Raw genomic sequence first — 12,854 nt, 5'->3', positions numbered from 1 at the left:
ATTCCTTCCTAGTTAACATTGCCAATATTTAAAGAACACATTTTCATTTTCTTAGGGTCACTATAAGGGGGCTTCAAAAAAGTTTGTGGAACATTCCTTTTTTTTTTTAATTCCATTTTTTTTTCCATGTACTTTTTGAAGCCCCCTCGTATATACTAAGGCTGAGTTGTTACACAAGCACATTGAGATTTGTGGCACCCTCCAAATTTTCTTTCACACATTCTCTTTGATTCATCTTTTACATTTCTTTGATAAACTTCTAAAACAGGTCTAAGACTAAGGTCATTTTGATGATTTCCCCAATACATAACTTCCTTTGTATGTTACTTCCAGCTTCTAGAAATAAAGACACAGAGTTTATGTAATTTTTTAAATAAACCATAAAAGACAAGTACTCTAATCAAAAGAAATAAAAATAGATATTTAAGCTAAGCACTAAATTGGGTTTAAATTCTTCCTCTGGGCCTTGGAGGATTAACTTATTTGCAACCTCAAGAAGGGCAGAGTAATAAAGTTAGAATGCTTATGTAATAATGAACAAGTAAAAATGATCAAAGGTTTGCTAAAACTTACTTTCAGATCTGGGAGTGAATACCAGTAGCTTACTAAAGTGCACTGCAGAGACCTGGCATGGGTCTCTCACCTGTGGGAAAGGCCTATGGCTCACCACTCAGCACACCCTCCTCATCATAACTCAGCACTCCTTGGCATTTGGATTCTTTTGCTCTCTGAAGCTCACGTTAGTCTGTCAAAACATCAAGGGGAAACCCCCAAACTCAATAGAAGAAAAAGCACTTATAATGTGAACAATCATATTCAGACCAACTTCTTTGCAAAACGACGAGTCAGTGGATTTTTTTTTTTATTCTTAATTAACTCAGCTATCACTACTTTTTCCTGCCTTTACTAAAGCTCCCCCTTTTCATTTATTTACATTTACTTTTACATTTATTTGTTTGTTTTTTTCTCAGATAATATTGGTACCATATGGTTTTCTGTTTGATAGAGCCTTATAATTTCCATTACAGAATATTTGCTCTTTGACCAACTACAACCTTCTGTTTCTGTGAATATAGTTGCTATTTGTCAATGAATGTTAAAGAAGAAAAGCAAAGCAATGAGTACTAGCAGGATCTCACTTCAATATTCATATAATTTTTTATAAGAAAAATGTTCATTTTTATTATGGAATCCAAAACCATTACTGTATGATACTATACGTCTTTTAGCATACTCAAATGGGTCGACATTCAATATGAACAGCAAGCTAGCTCACAAGAAACATACTGTAATGCATGAATATATTTAGCTGATAGAATCCTAACAGCTTGGTAATAAAGTGCAGCAAAGATTTCCTTATATTGAATAAGAGCTCCAGTAACATCTGAATATTTTTGGTAAAGTTAGGAAAAAGCTACTGCAGCCAGGAAAGAGTTGTCTTACTTTCAAAGACTGGCTGCCAGGGGACCCCACATGAAATATTAGACCAGGAGCCAATAAAAAACATGAGCTAGGAAAGGAATGTTCCCCACTTCACAAAATGCAAAATTATGTTATACAGATGCTTAACCATATTATGATTTGACAGGTTTATAACGGCAAACAAAACAGCAAATGATATGATACCTTTAGCATGTAAAGAACACAGATCTCAAAACTGGCAACAAGAAATTCTATGAGAGCTCCTGGGACCAGTTATCCTATGCTCTATATCCACCCATGCCAACAGTGGCCAGTCTGAACAGTAACAGAATAAAAACAGTGATCTACTGTGTGTGAGTCAGAAAGTACTTGAAAAGTGACAAAGCTGTATGTTATTAAATGACAAAACATATTTAGAGGCTTTATTTAAAAATCTCTCACTGTTCATTATCAAAGTTACAAGATTGTTTGCATACCAATAGACAGACTGTAAACATAGGAAATTTTCATTAAGGAAAGATGGGTTTACTGTAATTTGATCTTTTACAAAAAAATTACTGCAAGTTTGATAACAGAATTTCTCTTTTACTTTCTTAAGTCTAGTTCTCTTGAAAATTCAACCAATGTTTCCACTCCCTTGAGCTAAAGTTCAACCATGGTCACCTAAGGAAATACCCTTGTTTGTTTGTTAATCAGAAATACAAATTGAGTGGCACCTATTTCCAATTTCTTCTTAGGCCAGAGGTTTCAGCTTCATTCTACCTTACAAAAGAAGAGAAGACTTGCAGTGGTCCTATGAAGTCTTTCAGGTCGCAGCTGAGGTTTAATGATGCCAGTGGAGGGAGGGAAGCCGTGGTGAGGCAAAGTCAGATCAGCCCAATGGGCCTTATCTGATATGGAATCTTTCTCCTGTTTGGCTTGCAGCAGCTAAGTGTTTCTGGTCAGGTTGCCTTCACCAAACCTGACTGAAGCAGAAAGGTGACATGCTCCAATAATCCTGTTTCAGGGTGAATCTATTCAGGCAAATAGCTGATCCTTCAATCTGTTGGTTGTGGGATGATACTGATATGAAGAAAGTTATCTGGGTAGCTCAGATGTTCACTTAACCACTGCAGAGGTGTTTCCAGCATTGGCTCAATTCCATGAATCATTACTTGAGTCTTCTTTACCCCATCTATTCCAAGAAAGAAATCCAACAATGAATGATCAGTCAAAATAACTGAAGAAAAAACCCAAAAAACTGTTGTTTTTTGAAGATCCTTAGTGAATTAAGTAGATTTTTATAGTCCTAATATGTTAAGCCTCCCCTGTCTCCTGAGCAGGAAATGTGGACACGGAGAAAGTTAAAATATTATAATATGTATCACCCAAAACAGAAACCTCAGGGTTACAATGAATTCTGATAAAATTTCTGTTGCTATATGTGAAAGTGTTCATTCTTTCTTAATTACTGTGCGTACCTAAGATTGACGTTAATGAAACTTTAGTGGAGAAAACAGCCCATTGTACCCACTAATCAAATTTATTTTAGTTACTCATTAAAAACTGTGGTAATTAGCTACTAAAAATGATAGCTACAAGAAGCAGGTCAATGCATATTAAAAACATGGAAGAGAGAAAAGTACCTAGAAATAGTAAAAAAAAAAAACCTGAGCTCAGAGTTTGGAGAGGTGTTTAATATAACAGGGGAGAGGTTTAGGCTGTCAGTGAAGCTGCTCTGGTATACAACATTGACAAGAAAATGTTTGAGAGTCATTGTTAGAGTAAGACTCAACAAAGCTTTAATCAGAAGGAACTACGAGTCTGACTCAGGAATGCCTGGTTTAGAGTTATGAAACCTCATTGATTTTAGACACCTATTCTCTAAATAAAAGGATGCTGCAATTCACACTTCTCTTTTACATTTAAATTTTACTCCAAATTAAATTTAAAATGAGCTTTGTGCTTACTTTTCATGATTTGGGGAAGATGCCCCCAACAGTCTTAAAAAGTAAACAGAAACACCCTTGGTTGTTGTAGGAAAACAAAATCAAACTCATCTAATGGAAAAACAAAACAAAACAGACAAGAATCACCAAGAAGCTTTGTGTTGCTCCTTTAGCATAATTCATGGCTTGTTACTTTTGTGGTCTCTTCAAAATACAATGCTTAAACCTCTTAGATTCCAGGACACAGAAAATAAGAAAAGAGGGAATTCATGACAAGGAAATGCCTGAGCTTTTTTCTTTTCTATTAAAATTGACTTCTGAATCCCTACTGCCCTAATGTGTAGACAAAAGGGGTATATGAAGTATGGTGAGGCAAAGGGGTATACGATGTGTGGTGGTAAGAGCTTGTCTGGCACATTAAACCTGAAACTAAGAGATCCTTCAATAAATGTTTAGATTTCCTGTTAGATGCAGTAGAGTCATGGGAAGACAAATCACTGATAGGCAACGGATTGACAATAAGAAGGGACACAAAAATATGGCAAAGTTAAAAAAGAATGCCCCCCAAAAATTTAAAAAGAAATTTATCAAACATACTATAAATCTCAAAGCGAAACAAAAATTCTCAAACAAGCCCCCAGATCACTGTCAGTTCAAAAAAAATGTTGCTAAGTATTGTCAAATCAGTTCTGACTCATAGCTGCACAGGGTTTCCAAAGAGCGGCAGATGAGTTTGAACCACCAACTTTGCAGCTCAAATAAACCTTGAGGCTACGTGCTTATCCTACACCGCCCACCCCCTTACATTATTAATCTAAAACTCCTTTCATTGTTTTCTCAGTCAATCTTTGCAGTATTTGTACATAGTTTTTTTTTTACATAGCTGTGATTATAATGTCACTACAACGACTGGCTTTTATTATGATAAAAATCACGAACAGACACACCTCGGAGATAATGTGGGTTCGGTTCCAGACCACCACAATAAAGAAAATACTGCAATAAAGTGAGGCATGCACATTTTTTGGTTTCCTAGTGCATTTAAAAGTTATATTTATATTATACCATTGTCTGTTAAGTTCGCATTTTCATAATGAATTACCATAATGTGACACAGATATGAAGTGAGCATGCATGTTGGACAAAAGGCACTGATAGACTTGCTGGAAGCAGGGTTGACAAAGACCTTCAATTTGTGGGAAAACAAAATAACACACACACACACAAACCCAGTTATTTGCAAAGCACAATACAATGAGGTATGCCTGTATATATATATATATATATAAAATATTAAGGTATGTGCAGAACAGTGTAGAAAACATGGTATTAGTACTTTGGGGAGATTAAAATAAGCTGCTATTCAAGTTGATACAAGCCCTCACTGTACAGATGATGAATTCTGTGTAAGTGAGATAGCCAAGATTTTAACATATTAAGTCTTTCTCAGAATGTATGCAACAAGTTCCGGTGTAGTTCTCTTTATATTCTAACTGTATTTCTTTGAGATATCTTAATATTCTCAGAATCTACCTCCTACTTAGCACTGAGTCAAAAATGAAAAGGCGGTGGCGTAGAGTAAAAGTTCCTTATCTGTTAAGTTTTTCCTTAGGCCAGACCTGCCTTTGGATACACTGAAACAGAGAAGAAGCAAGGTCACAATATCCAGAATACTGTGCATACAGCAATATTGAAATGTGGAAGCAAATACAATATGGCATTTGAAAGGCACAAGCAAAAGGACCAATGGATTTTTCTGAGCTAGTCAACAGAGGTGGAGAACATAAGTACTCTTTATAAACACTTCCTGTAACGAATGAATCCCATTAACATCTCTGGTTTAGAAGGTGTCACCACTTTCAACCTGCAGTATCAAACTATAACTAAGGAATACTACCTAAAAGGCGTCTTTGGTGTGGTACTACGTGTTAACGCACAGGACTGTACAGTTGAACAGCAGCTGCTCCTTGGAAATCCTTTACAGGGTCGCTTGGCACTTAACAACAACTAAGGAAACTAAGAAAGAGACTCTAGAAGGACTGTCAACATAACAGTTTTATGTTTTAAATACATTAAATTGCCTGTGCCCACATTTGTATATATTTGTCTTTTCTGTTTTCTGACTTCTCGCAATACAACAATAACCAGAGAAATTCTTGGAATGAGACAATAGCACCTTTGGAACTATTAACAGTTTCTCACTCTCATTTTTTTTTTTTTTTTATCATCACATCCTCCAGTCCCTATAGCATGCTGCCTAACATATTAATAGATCTTTTTCCCTCAGAGTGGCTGGTAGATTCAAACTGTTCACCTTGCAATTAGCAGGCCAACTTGTAATCTAGCATAGTGGTTACAAATCGGGCTGCGAACCGCAAAGTCAGCAGTTCAAAACTACCAGCTGTTCCACTGAGAAAGATGAGGCATTCTGCTCCCGTGAAGATGTACAGCCTCGGAAACCCTGTACAGGGTCGCTATGAGTTGGAACCGACTCCACGGCACACAACCACCACCAACCACCAGGGCTCCTTAAAAGTTACATGCTATCATCTTAATTTATGCTACCATAAATAAACAACGAAGTATGACTGGACATTTTAGCAATATCAGAACTAACAGTAAAAAGGAAATATTGATGCTATTGCTAAGTAAATCATGTTTTTGGTAAACATGTTTCTGTGTTTCAAAATAGAAATCTAGAATTTAATATTTGGGAACGAGAACTATGTCATTACAAAGAAAATGACTCAGGAGAAATATGTTACTCCACACCTCACCCACTCAGAATTTTTAAATGTTAACTTGAACGCTTTAAAGTAGTAAACATTTTGAGACAGTAATCAAGTGAACTAGTTCTCTATGAACTTCCTTTCTACAGGGCACTGCTTGGGGGAAATTATGATTTTGATATAATTTTAAAGTTACAGAAAAGGTACAAGAAAAGTTCCCATGTATTCTTTACCAAGATTCACCAATCTTACATTTGCTGCATGTTATCTGTTTTTCAAATTACTTGGAGTCTATTGGAACCCCTTGACCTCTAAAATACTCAGTGTTTGTTTTTTCACACAACCACAGTACAGTTAATTTAACATTGATGTTGTTGTTATGTGCTGTGGAGTCAGTTCCAACTCATAGTGACCCTGTACAGGGTTTCCGAGGCTGTAAATCTTTACAGGAGCAGAAAGCCTCATCTTTCTCCCATGGAACCACCGGTAGTTTCGAACTGCTGACCTTGAGGTTGGCAGCCTGACTCGTAACCACTACGCTACTAGAGCTCCATTTAACATTGATAGTATATAATTATAAAAAATATATTCAAATTCTATTGACTGCTTCATTAATATTTTTTTCCAGTCTAGGAGTCACACATGACACTTAATTTTTATCTCTCTACTCTTTTAATTTCTGTAGGATAAGCACTGAACGGCAAGGGCAGTTTGAACCTCGAGGTTGGTGGTTCAAATTCAACAGCTGCTCCTTGGAAACTCTAAACAGGGTCACTGTTCACTGTATATATATTGTTGTTGTGAAGTGTTGTTGAGTTGGTTCCAACTCATAGTGACCCTATATAGGGTTTCGAAGAGCAGCTGGTGGGTTTGAGCTGCTGGCTTTGTAGTTAGCATTCCAGTGCTTATCCTATAGTGCCACACTGTACAATAAGATATGAGATGTAAATATAAAGGGCCAATTCAGCACTGACAGAATTATAATAGATTTGAGGGCAATGGTTTTTATTTTTTTACTTGGAAAAATCCATGGCCTGCAAACGTTGTCAACCATGGGAAATAAGATTATAAACAAAAATACAGAAGCTGAATCACTCCTCAGACATTCAGAATGATGTGAGGTAAAGTCTATTTTTAGTTTTTTTGTTTTAAGTTTTTATTGTGGATTCAGTGAAAGTTTACAGGGCAGATCATCAGTTTTACATTCAACAAATCATACACCTTGTTTCATTACAACAATTATAATCACTTTCATGTACCATCTGTTAACAATATTTTTATCCACTTTAGCTTTTTAAAAAAACAACAAACAAACACTCAGGCATATATAATAATTTACACCTCCAAAGGGCACATTCTTCCAAGTCTGCCTCCTGGCCACCAGCAATTAGTCCCGCTCTTCCGAAGAATCTAGAGTCCTCTGCCACTCCCCCTTCTCCATGACCCCATCACTGCCTCCATCTCTAGCGCTGCTGCTTCTCTGGATACCGTCCCGCATTCTGCTTGTGCTCTTCGCCCTTGATAGTCCTAGGGTGCTCTGTTTCTGGACTATAAGATTAAGAACTCCCCTGTTTTTGTTATGAAACTTCTACCTTTACAATTGTGACAGTCGCAATTAGTCAACTTATTCACTATTGAATCATATGAATCTTATCCCCATCTCTTTTCACCAGACCCATCTAGACAAGATGAAAACTATTCAGTGGGGACAATTTCTTTTCCCCCATACTCTGAAACTAAACTCCCTCTTGAAACCCTGTAAATCAGTCACTTCGTGCCTTTATTGCCCCCTCATTTTAGGTAGCCAATGTCTAAGCTGCCTGTCCCTATCTACCCTGTGTACAGAGGGGATAGTATTGATACTTGATATGAAGACTCCTTCCCTCTCTGTTGGTATTTAGAGTTACTACCTCCATGATTATAGGTCAGGTTCATCAAATTGTAGTAATTTACCCTTGTTTCCTTCTATCAAAAAAAAAAAACACAACAACTTTTTTTGATTGTACTATTCCTCTAGTCGAGTTCTGATTATCAAGCCATCGAGGCTAGGTCAAATGGGTACTATCTGCAAGTTTGGGTGTTCTTGTGCCTCTCCCCTAACTTCTTATCAGCAGGATGCTTCACTCTCAGCTCTAGCCCTCTGTGGCTATGCCCTTGTCCATGCACTCAGGTGTCCCCAGGTCTCACCACACTTTGGACCAACTAGCCCTTCCTCTTCTCTCTCTCATCTCCAGGTCAACGGGAGTCAATGGACTGTGGTTGAACTCAGCCCATTTCTTCATTGCTGCCTTTCCCCCTTCCACTCACAAGTAGACCAGTGTGGTGGCCAGCAAGCTTACATGCCTGTTCGTGTGTTTCCTTTGAGTTTCAGTCTTAAAAGGGGAGTTTGTCCTGAAGGAACTTGATTGCTTGCCTTGATGGCTTCCTGGCGAACAGCTTGCTTAGTCTTGTAGTAGCCAGTAATGCTGACATTTTTGTTTTGGGTTTTTCCTGATGATCTTTCTTTGACGATGTATCTTTTGTCACTCTAGCTGTTCCAGGCTGGTCTGCTTGTCCTTGCTAGTGGGAACGTGCCACCTCATAAAGTTCTGGATGGGACTCAGGATTCCACCTAACGTCCTATACTCTGAAAAGGATCCACAAGAGGCCTATTCCACTGGGCAAGGTATAGAAGAACCCTAGGTATTCCAATCAGTTATAGGTTGAAGACAGGCTTACAAGTTTTCTGTAATCATGTTTCCCAACATTCCTTTCTATCCCACTCAAGTGTCTATTTTACAATAGTAGGGCAAGGGAAACCAATATTCATGACAGTCTATCATTTTAGTATTATTTTGCCTCTTCAAGCTATGCCTAGCTCCCTGTATCACAGAGCCCTGTTGTTTCAAGGTTGAGCACACTCATCACTATTTACCTTGGTCCCACTTAAACCACGCAAACCTGTCTGAGTGTTCTCCTATCTATCTTGTTCTTCCACCTCCTCCTCCTTCTTGTATTGCCCTCCCCAACACACGAACTAAAACCCCTCACCCAACACCGCAGTTGTGGTTACCTTATATTCCATTAACTCTTCCCTCAATTTAAGACAGTTTATCTTATCCTGTAACCTACCTGACCTTCCTACCACCTGGATCTCTGTTCCTCTGTGTTTACCTTCTTCCACATTGTAATTGTTTTGATCATAGACTGACCTCCCAGATCCTCTTTCTTATAATTTTATTCTGTTCTTGACTCTTCCATTTGTCGACTGAGTTCAGGGTGACGCTGCCACATACGTCATTCTGTATTTGTTGTCTGTTCTTGTTCGTTCTCAGTCCACAGAACTTCCTTTAGGATGTTTTTCATAGCAGGGTTGGCTTTGGCAAAATCCCGTCAGCTTCTGTTTATACCCAGGAATATTTTATTACATCATCGTATTTGACTGACAGCTTTGCTGGGTAGAGGATTCTTGGTTGGCAGTTTTTTTTTTCTTTCAGGGTTTTATATATGTCTTCTCATTGCCTTCTTGCCTGCATGGTTTCTGTTGAGAGACCTGACTTAATCTGATTTGCTTGCCTTTTTATGTAACACTTCTTTTTATCCTAGCTGCTTACAGGATTCCGTCCTTATCTTTGATTTTGGAGAGTTTGATTATTATATGTCTTAGTGATTGTCTTTTAGGGTTTATCCTTTCTGGGGTTCGTTGAGTGTCTTGAATGCTTATCTTTTCACTTTCCAGAATGTTAGGAAAATTTTCTTCCAGAAGCTCTTCAACTATCTTGTCTGTGGACTTGTGTGATTCTTCCTGTTCTGGAATGCCAATAGATAATTCTTAAGTTATTCCTCTTCATGTTGTTCAAGATGAATCTTAGGCCTTCTTCAGATTTTTTTTAATCCTTTTTTATGTGTTTGCTCTCCTGTCTTAGTAGTGTTGAGAGATTTATCTTCTAGCTCACTAGTTCTGGCTTCTATCTCTTCAGTTCTACTACTTTACCCTTTCAGTGTATTGCCCATTTCTGATATTCTATTATTAATCATTTGAACCTCTTTCTGTAGGTTTTGAATTGTTTCCAATGCCGTATCTATCTTATTTGATTGTTCCTGTAGCACTTTCCTGACTTCTTATTTTTCTCAACTCCATTGTATAATGTTTTGATACCTTTTGTAACCATTTTTCTGAGTTCCTTCTCAGACATTTCCAAAGCCTGCCCATCTTCCAGTATGGAGTGCCAGTATGGAGTGTAGATCTACTTCTAGCTCTTTTGCCTCAGTCATTTTATCTCATTTCTGGACATGTGCTGATATGGTCATCTGTTTCTGTTTTTTGGGCATATTCAGGAGTTATCTGTGGCCTTAATACTTAGATGGGTATGTATTTTGGTATTTTTTATGCTTTCTGATTGCCTCCAGGTAGATGTGATCAGGATATGGGCTTCCCTTTTCACTCTTCTTCCTATTTCAAGATGCCACTGTTGGTCATTGTGACGTAACTCAAGATTTAATTTTCGGCCTATTTCCTTTTTAGTCTGCCTGTCTCACTTCACAATCCCCATTCAGGGCTTTTTCCTAATGATAAGCAATTCAGGGCCAGCTGTTGCCATTTTGCACTGCCATTTGGTTTTAAGTGGAAACTTTCACTTTAAATTTTGAGGAGATTTGTGTGCATGTGTAGTAGAACCCTCTGGGCGTGGGGGTGTGGTGTCCACTCGCTCAGGCACCCCCTCTAGTCATCAGAAAGGAGGTGCACAGATAGCGAAAGACCAATGAATAGATACAGAAAAAAAAAAAAAAAAGAATGTCCACACCTTTATCTCCATGGTTCTGTCAAGCGTCCGTGGCTGCTCTGATCCTTCCCCAACTTGGTCTCGCCGAAGATGGCGTCTCTGGGAGCAGCTGAGCGTCTTGAGTTCGAAAGCAATGGATTTCTTGCTTCTGCTACAAATTCCCCTAGCTGTAAGCCTTGCAAGCTTCTAAATATTCCTTTATATGTGGTTCGGAGTTCTGGGACCATGCTCTGAGCCTGCTTGATCTGGTATTCTGTGTTGTTGCTGATGGAGCTCCTCACTGCATATCTACCCGACCCGCCATCTTGTTTGTTCTCCTCTTTAAACAGTTTCTTCAAAAACATCTTATCATATAAATGTAGAATTTCCTTCAAACCAAATTTTATGCAGAAACCCAATACAGAATACAAGTGCATTTGTGGGTTAATGTGCATTTGTGCCAGTCTTAAGTTCTGCTTGCTGACTCATGACCATGGTCATTTTGGACATAACTCTGGACTACAGTTTGATGCAGACATGCTACCAGACCCTCTATAAAAAAGGTATGAGAGACCAAATGAAATAGATACAGATTGTCCTGGAAGCCTAAGCCTCACAGGTAAGGACAGAGCAGTGGACTGAATACCACTAAGAGAGAACTCTGCACAAAAGGAGTGAGAGAAGAGACATATGGAATGGGTGACTTGTCAGCTGGCCTGACAGACAGCAGCTATTTTGAACTTTTGCAAGCAGCATTAGATCAGGACAGCAGCCAGTGACTGGTGACCAGAAAATATGCTATCCTGATGGTCTCCACATCCTCCTGGTGACCAGAAGTGTGGCCAGGCCCCACCATCACCCACCCAGCACCTGGTGACACCCCCACCCCTGCACAACTCCTGTTTTATCTGAGGCTGCGGCATGCTCTCCTGGATAGAGCACAAGGTGCATACCACCTTATAGAAGTGCCTGAACTGCGCCCATCACACACATAATGCACAGAGCTAGATGAGAAGTCTGCTCCCAGCCACTCCTGGGCAGGAAGGAACTCCTTCCAGGACCAGCTGCCCTCCAGGCCTGAAAAGAGTTCATTTTGAGAATAAGTACACACCATCCTCTGAGCTGGCACAAACTAGGTCCAGATAAGAGCCCTGGCCCCAGACACCTTCTAGGGCAATAGAATTCTCTCTAGGACTAGGAATTTTACCAACTCTTCTGGTGTGGCACTGTGGGTTAATGCATCAGATTGCAAAGTTGTTTGAACTGCAAGGTCGGTTGTTCACCAGCTGCTCCTTGGAAACTCTATATAGGGTCGTTATGGGTCAGAGTTGACTTGATGGGCCTTAACAACAACAACAACAACAACCAACACTCCCGTAATCTCCTTGGCTAGCAGAGAGTGTAAACCCATACTGGGTGCCCTGACTGACCCCACACTGTTCCAGTGTTCTCCATTCAGGGTCCTGCCCTTAATTTCTTTCTTTTTCCTTTTCTTTCCATTCCATTATTTTTTCCTGAGTTCCTTTTTTTTTTTCTTTCTTCTCTTCTTCACTGTCTCTTCTTTTTCCTCTCTTACATTAGTCTTTTTTTTTTTTTTTTAAATATTCTCTTTCCCTGTTTTTTTCTCCCCATCTCTCCCTCTCTAGTTTGAGTTACTGTGTTTTTCTTTCTTCCTCTTCTCTTTTTTAGTTTCCTTTTTAGTTACTGGTGGTGCTGATGTGCCGTGGAGTTGGTTCCAACACATAGTGACCGTGCATAGCGTTTCCGAGGCTATGAATCTTTACAGAAGCAGAAAGCGTCATCATTCTCCCACAGAGTGAGGGGCTGGTAGATTCAAACTGTTGACCTTCAGGTTAGCAGCTCAACCCATAATTTTCCCCCCTTGTTGTTTGTTCACTTATTTGTAGTTATTGTTTTGGTTTTTTTGGTTTTTATTTGCTGTTTTTCCCCCACATGCTTTGTTTCTCTTATCCCACCTGGTGGGTGACAGTAATCATACTCACACAGCCCAGTCATACCCATACCTACTGTAA

General features: G+C 38.9%; 1 protein-coding gene across 2 annotated transcripts in view; it reads right to left on the bottom strand.

The window, feature by feature from the left end:
• Window positions 1-1,812: 1,812 nt before the first annotated feature.
• The window catches only part of LOC102815151 (autophagy protein 5-like), a 177,985-nt gene continuing 166,943 nt past the window's right edge, over window positions 1,813-12,854 (bottom strand). Inside the window, exon 7 of one of the 2 annotated variants that reach the window (XM_006839960.1) lies at window positions 1,813-2,596. In XM_006839960.1, coding sequence (XP_006840023.1) covers window positions 2,460-2,596 — 137 coding nt within the window. In that variant the 3' untranslated portion in view covers window positions 1,813-2,459. The remainder of the gene's footprint in view (window positions 2,597-12,854) is intronic. The other variant, XM_006839961.1, reaches the window with a different exon arrangement.

The sequence above is a fragment of the Chrysochloris asiatica genome, unplaced genomic scaffold, assembly GCF_000296735.1.
Source record: "Chrysochloris asiatica unplaced genomic scaffold, ChrAsi1.0 scaffold00027, whole genome shotgun sequence".
Lineage (NCBI taxonomy): Eukaryota > Metazoa > Chordata > Mammalia > Afrosoricida > Chrysochloridae > Chrysochloris > Chrysochloris asiatica.
This window is presented reverse-complemented; position numbering and strand designations above follow the sequence as displayed.